Source organism: Lissotriton vulgaris, chromosome 4_1, assembly GCF_964263255.1.
Source record: "Lissotriton vulgaris chromosome 4_1, aLisVul1.2, whole genome shotgun sequence".
NCBI classification, from domain to species: Eukaryota; Metazoa; Chordata; class Amphibia; order Caudata; family Salamandridae; genus Lissotriton; species Lissotriton vulgaris.
Window position 1 is genome coordinate 1,400,310,036 of NC_141691.1, and position 15,925 is coordinate 1,400,325,960.

Below are 15,925 nucleotides of genomic sequence, written 5' to 3' on the forward strand. Positions count from 1 at the left end.
TCAAAAGGACTGTACCTTCGCCTGTCTTACCTTCACCCTGTCTTACCCCACTGGTACAGGTTAAAGGCTCGGTGTTACTTACCTCCAGATTGTACCTAACTTTGGCTGATGTATTTCAGTGTAAAGCTCTCAAGATCTTAATGAGATCAGTGTCCGCCCCTAAGTTGAACATTATGGCCCACAACTCCCTGTTCACGCAGTCAAAAGCTGCTGCCAGATCCATAAACGCTAAATAAACCGTTTCATTATTGGCAACTGTGTATTTTGTCACCAATAAGTATAGGTTTAAGCGGAGGGGTGGTGCTTGCAAGAGTTGATGCCGGACGCGTGAGCGCCGAGCTCCGCGCCATCACCTTCAAAATCCTTCATTTATATCCTCCACCGACGGGACTTTGGCCTTATAACTGTGCTCAGCTGCCAGAGATAACCGTAGAGCACACTCGGTAGCGCTCTTGCGGCGGAACTGCAGCAATCTACAGCGCTACGAGGAGACGGAGTCCCGACAGATCCAGGCCCAGAAGCAGCGGTCTTGCCTGAGTGATCAGCCGGCGTGCGTAACCTGACGTGCGGCCGGCGGAGAGACGAGGCCCCGCGGGTCGGAGAGAGGCCTCTGCCCCGGACGCGGAAACCAGTGGGCGGCCTTGAGGGCGGTGCGGCCCGGCACACGATCACGGCGGCAGGAGCGAACGGGGGACAGAGCGGAGTGGAGACCTGCGGAGGTTGGTGCAGGTCTGTGTGGGTCGACAGAGAGGACCAGCCGAAGGACACGTGGGCGGCGAGCCGGGCCTTGTGCTGCGGCCAGGCGCAGTGATTGTTTGGGCGCCTAAGGTCGGGGGGTTCTGCGGAGCTCCCTCACCCCATCACACAGCGCCTCAGGTCATCGAGTGGCGTTGCGGAGCCCTCAGCGTTGGTACGCCCGGACACCGGGGGCCCAGAGGGGTGTCGCCACGGGAGTGCACCGGCGACGGTGAGCCCTGACTCGCAGATCCGCCAATTAACTCTCCACCGGTGGCGGCTCGGATCCCCGCCCTATTCACGGACAACACGGTTTGTGCCACCTCCTCATACCTGGAAGGAACCGCGGAGTGCTGTGCCACATTAGGTGTTCTGTGCAAACTGCCACTACTGCCTTGAGACTTGTTGTGAGGGGCACAGCTGCATAGTCGGACGCTCAGCGTCGTGGGTTGGCGCCCTTGGACATTGGTGGAGCCCACACGGAGGCGATTGTCGGGCAAGGAGCTGGGGAACCACTCACACATTTGACCCTGGAGTTAGGCACGAAAGCCGGCGGTGGTGAGGGGTCGGGCTACCCTTGTTGGTGCAGTATTGTGGCCCAGCGCACCACGACCTACGGTGCGGTGTAAGCGGATAAGACGACGAGGCGCAGGAAAAGTGGTGGAGGTGTAAAGGATAGTGTACGGACAAACAGTGTGGCGCAGTGTTCCTGTGACCTTTTCTTGGCTGCACGCAAAGGACGGATACAAGAACCGAGAAGTGCGGCGCCAGCTGCCCCAGACAATAAACTATGGGCAAACACGACAGAACACAATCCAAACTGGCCTTTGACCAACGTAAGTCGAAGGCCACTGAAGAGCTACAGCCGGACCCCCCAGCAAAGAGTGGGGGCCCCGAAAACACGCTCTATGCCGACATTAAGGACATGCTTGTATCCATGGAACGGGGGCTACAGGAAAGTATGGCAGCCATAGGTACGAAGATTGACTCGCTCACCTACCGCATGGATCGCATGGCGGAAAGGGTTGATAAACATGCGGAGAGACTCGATATGTCGGAGAGACGCATCACAGAGGTTGAGGAGGCACAAACTGAGTGGGACGGGGATCTCCAGACTCCTACAAGTCATTCAGGAGAAGTCGGAGGATTTGGAGGCCTGCTCGAGGCGCTCGAACATTCGCGTTACAGGAATTTCGGAGACGACACAAACCGGGAGGATGGAACTCTTTGTGGAGAAGCTGCTAATCACTCTGCTGGGAGACGATGTCTTCTCACCGATGTTTGCAGTCGAAAGGGCTCACCGAACGTTGGCTCAGCGACCACCCACGGGGGCTGCCCCTAGGCCGATCATAGCGAAGCTGCTGAATTACAGCGACCGCTGCGCTGAGGGTTCCAGAGAGAAAGGGAAGCTGCAGTACGAAGGCATGGATATATCCTTGTACCCTGACTTCACGGCGAAAGTCCAAGAGGAGCGGAGGCGCTTTGCTCCCTACAAAAGACAAATACGTGAGCTGGGACTCGACTACGCAATGCTGTACCCTGCAAAATTGCGAATAAACAGGAGAGGACACTCACACTTTTTCACCGATCCTAAGGATCTTCAGAAATCACTGAAGGAGTGGGCCAAGGAGCAGAGGGCCAGCCCTAGCAGAGCACCCGATGACCCAGCGGACAGCAGCATGCTGGATGAGCAGGAATGACGCCCCGGCCAGCAACTGCGAGGTGCACTTTGATTCCTGCCAGATGCAGTAAGGGACGGAGGCGCTGCACGACTGAGACTTCATATGATTTGGACTTACAGGTGCACAGTAGCGAAGACATTCATAGCATCCCTGAAGGATGAAAGCTGGGTGAGATCGCTCTCTTTTATTTGTTGTCACTTTCTTGCTTTCCTTGAACTTTGGATACAGAACTGCGTCACAAGTCTATGTAAGGGGCTTCCTGGGGGCAGCAATGAGTGTGTTACTGAAGTGTGCTGTTCTCTCTTCCCATTGGTGGACATGACATGTGGTGGTGGCGCCTGGGGCAGCGACTGTACGTTACTCAAATGTGGTCCTCTTATGTGTTTTCCCTAGCGGCCTCTGCCCCAGTGCGCATAGCTCCAGTTGACCCCAGGTGGTCTATGTCTTTGGAACCCCAGGATGGTTCTACGATTTTGAGTTCTGAGGGTGGGATTGGACCCTGTCAGGCCAGGTTGGGGGAGGTCTGCAGTGGGTGGGGGGAGGCACAGGTTCTGGGAGGTTACGGTTGCAAATGGGGGGTTCTAGTGGGTACGCCATGCAGGATGTTGACTGAAAGCTATCTTGAAGGAACTGTTGCTCTTATTGTACATTCATGGAAACTATTTAACAGCAAAGGGGGCATGTTGTTCGCTGATACACTGTTTTTTCTCCAGAGATGGCTGACGTAGGTATAGTGACCACTGATGGTGGGCCCGGTTCACTGAATGCATTGACATGGAACGTGAGGGGTTTGAATGATCACCGCAAGCTTAGGAAGGTGTTAAACTACCTACATAGACACCATGTTGATCTTGCACTCATTCAGGAGACACATCTCCCTCCCCAGAGCAAGATGCTTGATATTACAGGCATTAGGGGTAACTGTCTCGCAGCGGGATTCACCACGCACTCTAGGGGAGTCCTCATATGGGTAAATCCACGCTCGCAATTGCGGCTGTCCCTAATCGTCGCGGACCCTGAAGGGTGCTTCTTGATTGCACGTTGCTTAGGTAAGGGTCTGGACCTGTTAGTGGTTAATGTTTATGGGCCCAACTACGATCACCCCGAGTTCTACGCAGGTTTATCAACACGTTGCAGGCCCTATGAGACCTCCAGGATGTTATGGGGGGGTGGGGTGGGGGGGGAATTTAACTTTGTCTACGACCCTGATAAGGATAGATCGCGGGGGCCGACGCGTCGCCCGGCGGCAGCGGCCCTCCTTATGCAGGCGGAAATGCTGAAACTAGACCTGGTTGATGTTTGGGGGGAATTTAACTTTGTCTACGACCCTGATAAGGATAGATCGCGGGGGCCGACGCGTCGCCCGGCGGCAGCAGCCCTCCTTATGCAGGCGGAAATGCTGAAACTAGACCTGGTTGATGTTTGGCGCAATAGGCACCCCACACGGGGAGGATTCACACACTACTCGGCATACCACGATATACATACACGCATCGATCACTTCCTTGCCTCACAATCAATAATTGCAGGTGTACGTAGATGCGAGGTGCTGCCCCGTACACTCTCGGACCATTCTCCCCTGCTGTTGACACTGACGGCCCCGACGAAAAGAATTCCCCTGTTTACTTGGAGATTCCCTCCCTACTCACTTCTAGATGAGGAGTTCAGGGGTAGCCTTGCGGAGGACATTGATGCTTTCTTTGAAACGAACCTAGGCTCTGTGGATAGCTTCCTTACCCTGTGGGATGCGTTTAAGGCGTACATCAGGGGGATGGCCATGGCCAAACACTCCAGTGTACTCAAAGCCATTAGTCCGCTGTTGCGGACGCTCAAAACCCGTCTGAGAGATCTGGAGAAGCAGGGCAGATGCTAAGCTTCGGAAACCGCGGACCATCTCAAAGCATTGCTCACTGAAAATCACGAGGAGGCTGACAGAGAGGTTCAGCATATGGGCAAGTATGCCACGGCTAGGGTGTACGGGGAAGGGGATAGACCCAGCTCAGTCCTAGCACGAATTATGCGTCAGGAGAGGAAGCCTTTGTTAATAGACGAATGACTTCACCCACTGGGGATTCCATTACGAACGAAACGGAGATTATCGTAACACTTAAAAACTATTATTCTGATCTCTATCAGTCCAAATCCTCTCACATAGAATAGGAAATAGAGGACTATCTTAGCAACATTAGGATGCCATTCCTTCCGGACTCGATGAGAGTTCCTGGCAGCACCGATACAAGAGGATGAGATACAGGAAGCGCTAGGGGGGATGAGAGCGGGTAGTGCCCTCGGAGCTGATGGTCTTACTGTGGGCTTCTACAAGTCTTTTTTGGACAAACTTATGCCCCACCTGATCACCCTTTTCGATGAAATCTGTGCTGACGGGTCGATGTCTCCCACCATGAGTGAGGCCCTGCTGATAACGATATTGAAGCCCGGTAAGCCCCCCAAAGTTTGTGGCTCATATCAGCCACTGTCACTACCGAATGTGGACATCAAACTGTATGCCAAAGTGCTGGCCACTCGCTTGGCGCTCCTTGTCCCAGACCTCCTGGCGCCGGAGCAGGCAGGCTTTGTCCCAGAACGGAATCTGACTTATAACATCAGGACAGTGCTGGGCACAATGCAACATGTTCGGCAACAGAACAAGGCTATAGCCATATATCTATATATCTTGATATGGAAAAAGCATTCGATTCAGTAGAATGGCCATTCATGTTAAGAGTGCTGCGAAAACTAGGGCTGGGTGAACCCTTCCTGCAAATGATGGGGGCACTGTACTATAAGCCAACGGCTAGATTGCGTATTGGAAACTGTTATTGACCCCTTCGAAATTAGCAGGGGGACGAGACAGGGATGCCCTCTTTCGCCCTTACTGTATGCTTTAGTGGCTGAACCCCTAGTCTGCGCGATTAGGGAGTACCATGCTGCAGAGGGCATCAATTTCCCGACGTATAAGATTGGCATATCCACATATGCGGATGACACTCTGCTATACGTCCACGAACCGGAGACAAATCTCCAATCTGTGCTCAGAGAGGTTGTGCGGTTCGGGGCGTTATCAGGTCTTATAGTCAATTGGAACAAATCGGTGGCGTTCCCGTTAACCCCAGTCACCAAACCTTTTGAGCTGGAATACCCCCTTCAGTGGTCCTCTGACCCGGTCAGGTACCTGGGGATTCGGTTGCATATGGATCCTGAGACCTTGATTCGGGAAAACTATGGAACCGCTTTTTCCAGACTTGTGGATGATATAGAGAAATGGTGCAAACTTCCTCTGTCCCTGATGGGCAGGATCTCTATTATGAAAATGGTGGTGCTGCCCAGGTTTCTATTCCTGTTCACCAACATCCCAGTTGTCATTTCTACGACCTTTTTCAAACAATCAAACAACTAACACAGGCGCTCATTCGTCTAGCGTAGGGGGGGGGGGGGGGGGGGGGGGGACACCCCAGAATACAGTGGCGGACCTTGACATTACCTTATGAAATCGGAGGCCTAGGCGCCCCTGACATGGAAAGGTATTACAGAGTGGCGCAGGCGGCACACCTTCACACCTGGATACACGGATCACAGCAGATCCCGCAAATCATTCTTGAGCGCCTCTTCGCGGACCCGCTGCCACTGCCGGCCACAGTATTCCTGCCGGTAGACCGAAGCATTGGCAGACTGGACTCCATTAAAACCACTAACCATGCGTGGCATGAGTTGGCACGAGCGCAGGGCTGCGAACTTCTGTACTCCCCGCTCCTGAGAATTGAATGGGCGGTGTGGATCCCCTTGCTGAGGGAGAAGGGAGTCACAAGAACATTGCAGAGGTTGGGAGTGTCCAAGCTTGAGGACCTCTTTGCGGATGGCACGGTGAAGACATGGGAACAATTGTCCCCACCGCAGGCAGACGTCTCGCTCCTATCACGATTTCAGTATCACAGGGTCAGGGGGCATTGCGGGAACTCCTGGGACCGGACCTGCAGGAACCAACTGAGGTACCGGAACTCACTTACGTGATTAAACAGTCTCTTCTCGTAAGCTGGTGACTAACCTAAACAAACTGGGTTCCCGTCATAAACAGCCCCAGCCATCCAAAGCTAGAACAGAGTGGCAGCGCGATCTTCAACTGCAGATAGAGGATGACATGTGGAGGTACTGTTGCCTCAGCACAAAGAGGCTATCATTGAATGGGCGACACGGCTGGTCCATTTAAAATTCCTACAGCGCGCCTACTATACCCTGGAGAGGCTGCACAGATACGGTTTGCGGCAATCCCCGGAATGCGAACGCTGCCATGCGGTGACAGCTGATTTTTTCCACATGGCCTGGGTCTGTCCGGGCGTCAGTAAATTCTGGGGGGAAGTGTTCTCGGAACTGTGCTTAATCCTAGAGGTGGAAATTGTGGCTGATCCGGCGCTGGCACTGCTGGGATACTCTAAGCCCCTTCCTGTTGCATTGAGGCGGCTGGTAGATATGGCCTTGTTAATAGCTAGAAGAGTTGTGGCCGCTTGCTGGATGAGAGGCCCATTGCCAACAAAGAAAAGGTGGGCAAAGGACATGTTGTACTGCTGCACACAGTCTGAGGTATATAGCAAATTACTCCCTCCTATGAGCCGGCCCAAAAACTTCTGGACGTTGTATAAGTCATACATCAGTGGTACGGGGGAGGAGGAGGACAAGGAGCAGGGTGGGGATGACGAGCGGAACATACATGAGGAACCCGGGTAGGGGCCATTATGGGGGTTCGAGGTTAGTGCAGAGGAGTGCAGTAGGGACATGGCGAGTAGAGGGACACTGGGGTGCAGTCCACATGCAGGGGATATGTGCGAAGCTCTGCCCATGGGCCACACTGGAAGGCTCGGCCTGCCCCGAGAGAACTGCAGGTCGTTCAGCGGCACTCAAGTCTCTCCGTTCTCATTCGAGTAGCATCGTGCTCAATCAAGTTTTAGCTGTGTTACATACTGGGCAAGTTCACTGATGGCGACATGAGGGTGGGGGGGTAGTTGGGGTAGAAGTTAGTTAGCCCTTCTCTTTTCGTTTTTCTTGGTATGATGCTGGGTTATGTCTTACCTGCTTGCACTGGGGTTGGTAATGTCACCGTCTCATACACGGCCAGCGGTGTGACGTCACAAGTTCTGAAAGGGTTGTACGATGATACTATCTGACTACTTCTAGATCTGTAATGCTCTAAACTCGCATCGTACGCCGCCGAGCCTCCGGGATGTCGGCTTTCAGGCTGTGTCAAATATTTACTGTGTACTCGATATGTTTTTCTAGACATTAGCGGCTGCCCCCCTGGGGCTTCAGGCGACTAACTCTGTAACAGAATTTTGTCTGTGAATAAAGGTTAAAATTATTTTTTTTTAAAAGTATAGGTTTAAGCATTGGTCGGTCATTGATCTGTTGGCCCTAAATCTGTACTGCACATCAGTAAGGATGTGATGTTCCTGTTCCCACCTCATCAAGCGATTTAAAACTACTCTGTCCAACACTTTAGCAGTCACGTCTACCAGAGAGATGGGGCGGTAGCATTGAGGGCTATCCTTACTCCCCTTTTTAAAAACTGGCACTATTATAGCTGTCGACTATGAGCGGGGAAGCCCAGAAGCTATGGCCACGTTTATCACTCGATAGGACTGGTCCCCATAGGTCAGCCTTACTTAGGAAGAGATCCAGTGGGATCCCATCCGGTCCTGGGGCCTTATTTCAGGTTAGGCCCCTAATGCCCCCAATGATCTCCTCTAGAGTGAATTCTAGCGCCACCTTGCACCCCCCTACTCTCCTCATTCTCCTATATCTCTGTATTCCCCCTGTTATATAGTCCTCTGAAGTGCTCCACCCACTGTTCGAGGAGCACGTTAGACGTTATCTGAGGGCTATTTGAATCTTGGAAACAAGGGTTATTAACTATCATCCAGAATGTGGGCAGATATCTCCGTTCAGCCGCTCCTCTCAAGCCCTCACACGTTTGAGTTTGGAGTGCCTTCTTCCTGCGCCTTACTGCCTGCTTATAAGAATCTGCAGTGCATAACCCTTTGCTTGTCCCTTGGCTTATGTTTAAGAGCAGCTCTTAGATTCCTCTGGGCTAAAGAGCACCCTCTATCAAACCACTTGGGCTCTTTTTTTCTCTTGCCCTGCCCGGGCATATGCATAAGGCCATCTATCAGCCACCCTATCTCTTCACATGCCTCCACTAACGGGGGTCCTTCCTCTGCTAAGTCTAGACGCACCTCCAAGAGCTGTTTCCCCTCTTCCACGAGGGACTTCTAAAAACGTTCTCCATTAAGCCTAGACCACTTCAGGCACCTACCTTGGTCCGTGACCTTCTCCCTATTAGTCCCCACCCCCCTCCTTATAGCCTTACTAACATTTGTCACTGTCACAGACAATGTTAGTGGGTTATGGTCAGTGAAGCCACTGCACTCTATGGTAAAACCCAAAAGCCGGTTCTTTAACAGGTGGATGATGATGGATCTGCATCCTCTTCCCTTAAAGGTAGGGTTAGCCTGCTTATTAGGTTTAATGGTTAATAAGTCCATTGAATGTTCCATTATATGTCTTTTCATTGCCCTACTCAGTTCCCTACTCCCTCTTCAATATTGCATGAGGAACAATCTTCTATGAACGGTATACATTTCGGGCACAGATGGCAATTAAAATCCCTAGCTATTAGGATCAGTGGAGCCGTGACACCCTGGTCCTGCTATCACTGTAACCCAAGTCTTTCGCCCAACTCTCCTACTCTACATCCTCCCACATTGTAGAAATTGACCAAAATTAGATTGAGGTCCCTGTTTTTGAACCGTACGCCTATCATACATTCAGAGTTCCAGTTTAGGTCAGTCAAGACCCCTTCCAAACCCAAATGTACCAGTATTAGGAGACCACCCCTTGCTCTACCCGCCGTGGACCTGCTTGCTGGGGTCCCAAAAGACTTATACCCAACTAAATGGAAGTTAGTATGGTCTACTTCCCAGGTTTCCTGCACACAGATTATATTAAATCTGTTAATGTATTCAAGCCACTCAGTTTTTTAAATTTGGCAGATATACCTGCAACATTCCAGGATACTAGTTCAAGGGAGCTCCCTTGACAGTTAATGGGGGAACAAATGTCCATAGTAGGATCGTTACTTATTTGGGCACCCTTGAGTCTAACTGGATGTGGGTTACACAGTGTCAGCTGGTTCTCATTCAGAGGTACGCAATCCAGATACTCCCCTACTTATGATATGGAGTGTAACTCCCTTTCTTTTCCAGTCCCTCCGTCATGTAGTCAGTTTATTTCACTGAGGTGTCTTCCCCCCCCAACCAAGTGGCGCGTATATGTTAAATAACGGGAGTGCAGACCCACCTACTTCCCTCATTGGGGCTTCCTGACTATCATATGTGTGTGCTCCCATTTCAACTGTTTCCGATGACTCGCTCCTCTCCCTGTCGGCCCCTCCTCTCCATCTGTCAGGCTGCACCATCCTCCCCCTATAGGTTTCCCAGTGCCCACCATTGGGCCTAAAATTTTCTGGCCTATAACAATAACTTAAGTCCTGCACCTGGATATTAGATCGTGTGCCTGTCCGGGGGCCTTGGGTAACATAGTGCGCTGCTTTTGTGTCTTTAAAGTACACAACAATGCAGTCCCCTAGTATGGTTTTTTGCCTATGTCCCACCTAACTCTCCTCACAAAGAGGATCTTACAGTGGATATCTCGAGGCAGAGGTCTATTGTGATTTAACCAATATGTTGTTTTATTTTTAAGTTGGTCATAAGATTCCTCTGCACCCAATTTTAATTCGGAAACCCCGGGTCAGGACAGCAACATATGGCGAGCAATCTGGGGGTAAATCTTTACCTTATTTCTTTATCATCGTTACTAGGCACCCCCTGTGGCCTAACACAGTCAGCAGTTCCCCTACCTGCGGTTTCCCCCCCTGAATTATCCATAGCCAATGGCTGCACAACAATATCCGTCGTTGGAATGACGGTGAAATTCGAACCAGATGCACCCTCCGTTTCACCCTCCCTTCCTAACTTCTTAAAATTGGCATTCTTCAACATTTTGTCATCAATGCTGCCCAAAGTGTGCATTATCAGTCCCTCCGCCTTCCCAAGTCTGTTCTCAATTGCAGAGAGTCTATCCATTAGGGGTTCCAGATGAGCTGTTAAGAGGGCCCCTATTTTCCTCCAGTACATTTCCTCGTTCTGCAATGGTCCTGTCATAGTTACAGGGTCAGCCCTATTTAAGTCAATTCCCCCTAGCTGGACTCTTTCTGGGGCTTTAGCACTTGGGGGGGTCAGCATTAGGGATCTCCTTCTGAATACTTTGATCAGAGGTCTTAGACTTCTTCCCTTTCTGCTGTGTTGCTCCTTGCTTTCTTTTCGACGTGGCCCCCTTCAAATGATCAGCTGGTAGTCGGGGCTCTTCATGAGCTACTACCACACCCGTTACTGTGTTCATTGGTGAGTTCAACCCTGTACTACGGGGTGTTGAGGAAGCTGAAATATCCTGTATACTTATATTCTCTGCCTGTGATGCGATAGCTGGAGCGGTCTGGCCTTGTTTTTCTGGCGTGGACGCGTTTACAATAGCCCCCAAAGATGATTTTAGAAAATACTGGGTCCATTGAGAGGTGACGTTCCGTAAGTGCAATCTCATGTGCCAATACTGGGGTAGCGTTATAAATTGATCGAGGGTCCCTGCAACATACCCAGTTCCCGCTCCTTTCCTCCCTCTTCCTTCGTGCGCTGACATAGCGTATCAGGCACAGATAACTTCAACACACGAATAATAGTTAATATGGTTATTGTCACTTACGATACCCTTGTTTGGATCAGGGACCTTAGAGGGGTGGCCCAGCCCAGCCTCTAACTGGCTCAAACGGGCCCACCCTTGGCCCGGGCTTTGCCCAGCACGCCCACGCATGTCACTGCAAATCGGGGGCCGCGAGCCGTGAAGTAGGCAGCAGGCAAGTGAGCACAGGAGGGCAGTGTCCCAGGGATGCTGGTCCTTGCAGTCTGCGCACTATTCTGGGCTGAGGATTCCAAAACGCGGCTTCGAGCGACACTCTACATCAATTGGTCTGATCAAGTGTCATTCACACTTTGCTTCCGACCACAGTATTACAGCATGTGGCAATGGGTAAGCCCACCATCTTCACAGTGAGTAATGGCATTGTGCTTTTGCACATCCACCTAAAAAGCTGCCCACTTCAGCTCTATGGCTGGCAGGTCAATCTCTGCTGGTATTTCTTAATTTCATGTTTTTTCCGTCTATTTTGAAATGGGTGCTTTTAACATTTATTTTTTGCAAACGTACGTACAGCACGTTTAGACTACTGCCTTTTTGAATTTTTAATACTTCACACTTAATGCCTGTAACATATGCTCTCATACAGATATTAACAAAAACACTGCAGTCTTAACAAGGCCAGACATATTGGTTTTCTGACTACTTGTTTTTATTATGAGGTGGCACCCTCAACCCCTTTATTCTCCCACTCCCCTCTTGAGAGCGGCAGTCTTGCACAGTGTCTCTAATGGATACAACAGATGGTCGTTACATCACTCGTTTGTTTCATAGGTTTGTTTGTCCCATTTTGTCATATACATTACCTGGCAGCCTTTCATACTTTTTTGTGATTAGAGTTTCAATATTTTTGTCTCATTTCATGACTGCATGCAGTATTAAATATGTATCATTATCCCGGTTCATAATACAGAAATGCCGGAAATACTATTAAGAGAAACAGACCATCTTTACAAATTAAAATGTACTTTTCTAGTTCTCATACAGTTTGTACCGTCTCGAAACATGCATTGTACTCAAGGCTGCAGAAATCCTGGAAAAAGTAGCATACCTGTTTAGAATTTTTTCTCTCTTCGGAATTTTTCTTGTCATTTTTTTTATATGCATCAAATGTAGCTGGGTCAACGCTATACAGACACTCTGTCCATTTTCCATAAAGTGCACAAAGTTTCTTTTTACTGCAAGAAATTGTTTATAATTGGTCATATGCAAAGGTCATAATTATTTTATCCACTATACAAGCAATGGTTTTGCGAACAGCTAAGCATTAACAAGGTATACCTCTTTTTGAAACGAGGTTTACTTTTACATTTCAAATTTTACTTTTAAATTACTCCACACAGAACAATTGTTAGTTAAGTCCCACTGAGCGCTACACATAAAAGTTAATTAAATGGTCACATGATGACATGATTTATGCCTGTTCTCAGTGGACATATATATGGTATCCAGAAAAACATTTCTTTAAAAATGTGCTTGGGCCAGGGAAACGCTTGGATATCAAAGTAAAGCACCTCAAGATGTCCATACCTTTTTGAGACCAGGCTTTCACAACCTTTTCAATGATATGACAACTTTTCTTTAGCAAATTGAGATAAGACGGTTCTGTGCCCTCATGGTCTTGTCTCCATGTTCAACAGAATCAAGTTGATTAGGACTTATAAAAGACCTGAACCTCATCAGGTGGCAGTTTAATGCCTTCTTCTGACTAAACTGGTGAATCACTCTACATGTTTGAACAATCTCTAGATAAAAGCGCTACATTGTGCCACAGTACCGTCTTCAGAGTATTGAGGTGGGGAGATGACCTGAGTCACAGCAACACAGCACCAATGGCATTCATTATATTGCCATAAATCTTAATACTACTAATTCTACACAAACAATGGGGTACTTTCGAAATCACCATTTCTTGACATTTATTGTACCAGGAAGGAACTGAGGTTTACTGTATGCACACCGGTTTGAAATCCCATCTATTTCCCACATGATCCGTATAATAAAGGGAGGATTTAGGAATTACCCTCTACCAGTGATTGCAGGTACCTTCATCACCATTAACAGCAGAAATGCAATACTCGTAGCAGCCTTTTCGGCAATGCCAAAGCTGGCTAGGTGGGAGGAACATACACTGTAATATAATGGTTTACATTCAAACCCAGGTCAAATATTAACAATGGAGTTGGGCCAGGAATTTAGCAAGATATTGGGCAAATAGCGTCTATTAGTTGAATGTTAGCCTTTCACATCCATGTGATATCTGTAAATAAATAAGTTGGCTGTCGGTGAAAGTCCAGCATTAGATCTCAATGGAATTTCTGTGATAACATTGATTGGGTGCGAATGCCACAACAAATTGGTTTCCATAAAACATCTGTGTCACAGTAAAAGATCACTGATGTAAAACGTTGCATTAATGATTCATTTATATTTTACTGAGTTCTTTCGTTATGCAACAATCTAATAAGGCTGTTTGAGATAATAAAACTTCATTGATGATGATGATAAAAGAATTCATGAGCAATGTAATGAGGGCATATTATGGTTTTCATAACCAATCATAAGTGCAGAATTGTGGTGGAGTTTTGGTTTGGGTCATAACCATAACTGTTATTCATAGACTAATATATTTTGCTAAAAAAGAAACGTAAAGGGGTGATGAGGTTATAATCCAAAACCCTAATAGCACAGAAATGTAACAGTGATGCACAGTTCCATGACCATAACCCAATGCACATTTCACAGATGACACTACAACAGCATTATCAAAGACATGACTATTATACTAATAATTGTAAAGGCAAAATACCGCTGTGAGGAAGTAATTTCCTTAAAAAGATAATTTAGAGAAGAAGGCTGCTTCATCTACACTAGTCATGTATCTCATGTGCATCAATTTTAGTAGGAAAGCTGCAGTACGTCTGTACATCAACTTGCATGACCTACACATAAGCAAATGCAAAAAGAACAACTGATGGACAGAATGCAGAACAATGTCATACATTGACCCCAGTACAGAGATCTGGGCCTAAATCCATCGTTTTTTTGCTCACCATGCCATTCCAGTTTGGACTAAGCCATATGCAAATCAGACTTGACCCTGTGCCCAGTGAGAACAGTCTAGCCCGAACTGCCAGGCCAGGTCCTCCCTGGACTGGAAACAAGCATCCTAGGACCAGCTTCGTGCTTTCACCCTTCATCAGCCAGGGTAGCTTGACTCCAGTGACCTGGAGAGCACGGGATCCTCGTCTGGAATACCCGTCCCACTCGGGGTGACAATTGATGGACAGGTCAGGTCTCTCCCATCAATTTCCCCTGTAACAGGACCTAGCTTCCCTCCATATCAGCCTCACTATACACGTTAGAATGGTACAGGCTATCCAAGTCGCCACCCCCGGCGCATGAGGAGTAGGTTGCAGAATATAGTTGCCCTTGTCACTTTTTTGCCATTTTTTGTGTCTCTGCCCCCATAATGTGCGTTTCCTGCATACGGGCTAATTGCATCCCCTGACGTTTGAGAAATGAATGGACATTTTACCTCTTCGTATAATCCCCAAGACCCCGAACATTCCAGGTAAGAATATGTGTTGACTCCGCCCAAATGGGGTTGCAACCTCAACGCGCCTCCCGGTCCATCCCAAATCAAATAGGTTCGCCCGTCCCAAAATCTACAGATGGATGTCAATGTATTTGGGCCCGGCCATGCACATAAACAAATCCCGTCCCCTAACTGGAACTAAAAAAGGCAAGAATATCATCATCATACCAAGCACCCCGGACTGGCAGTAAATGAACATCCTAACACACTGCTCATCCAAGTATTTTGTCCCTGTGAGAACCCACAGCCTAACTCCACCCCCTGCCCAACTGTACCCTACCACAAATGTGGTGAGGGCTCTGGACTACCCCGCCATAGCAGAAATGACTGTATAGGGGTATGGACCCGTCCCCCCACCCCACAGCACTCTCAATACTGAACAATATTCCAAATAAGATACCTCTTCCGCAACTAGAGCCACAGTCTCGCTCTCCTCTGTAATAAAGAGCATTTGTTAAAACAAATCAACATTAATGTAAAACTGAATAGCAGCCTTTGTAATGTCCCCACTCAAGAAGCAGACTCCTCTGATTGTGTCACTAATGGGTCAACTTGGGTGTTGCTGTCCAACCCACTCAGCTCCCCAGACGGAGCTCTGGCCATGGTGCCATCTTCTTGCATCACAATACCTCCATTGCAACAAGCCTCCGTGGCCTCTGAGTCACCATTTGCAGACATCCTCTGACTGCCTGGAGCCCCTACGTTCATGTAGGACCTAGGCCCACATTTCAAACCATTGCCACACGTCCTCAGGAGAGTACAAAAAGTGAAGGCGGGCTGGGACCAGCCAGATGTATCGGAGTCCCATAGGGGGATGCTTATCTTTAACTACCAGGAAGCTTTTTTGACATGTTCTCACTTTGTGAGTGTAATTGTGGTACACTAATATTTTGTGATTCTCAAAATCATTGTCATCAGCTTCTCAGGCCACTCTTAGAACACAGTCCCTCTCCCTGTAATTGAATATGCGGGCAATAATGACTCTTAGGAGAGCTACCGGCTGAGGAGGGCCCACTAGAGCCTGGAGCGCCCACTCAACAAAGAATGGTGAGAGGCCCTCAGGTTGCAGCGTCTCCTGGACCCAACACTCTCCGTCTCTGTCCCCTCTGAGAAGCCC

At 48.9% G+C, this 15,925-nt stretch overlaps 1 protein-coding gene across 1 annotated transcript in view; it reads right to left on the reverse strand.

The window, feature by feature from the left end:
- The window catches only part of OSBPL1A (oxysterol binding protein like 1A), a 2,145,795-nt gene that overhangs the window by 339,213 nt on the left and 1,790,657 nt on the right, over positions 1 to 15,925 (reverse strand). The window contains exon 24 of the mRNA XM_086965647.1: positions 12,262 to 12,388. Within this exon, the coding sequence (XP_086821773.1) occupies positions 12,262 to 12,388 (127 nt within the window). The remainder of the gene's footprint in view (positions 1 to 12,261; positions 12,389 to 15,925) is intronic.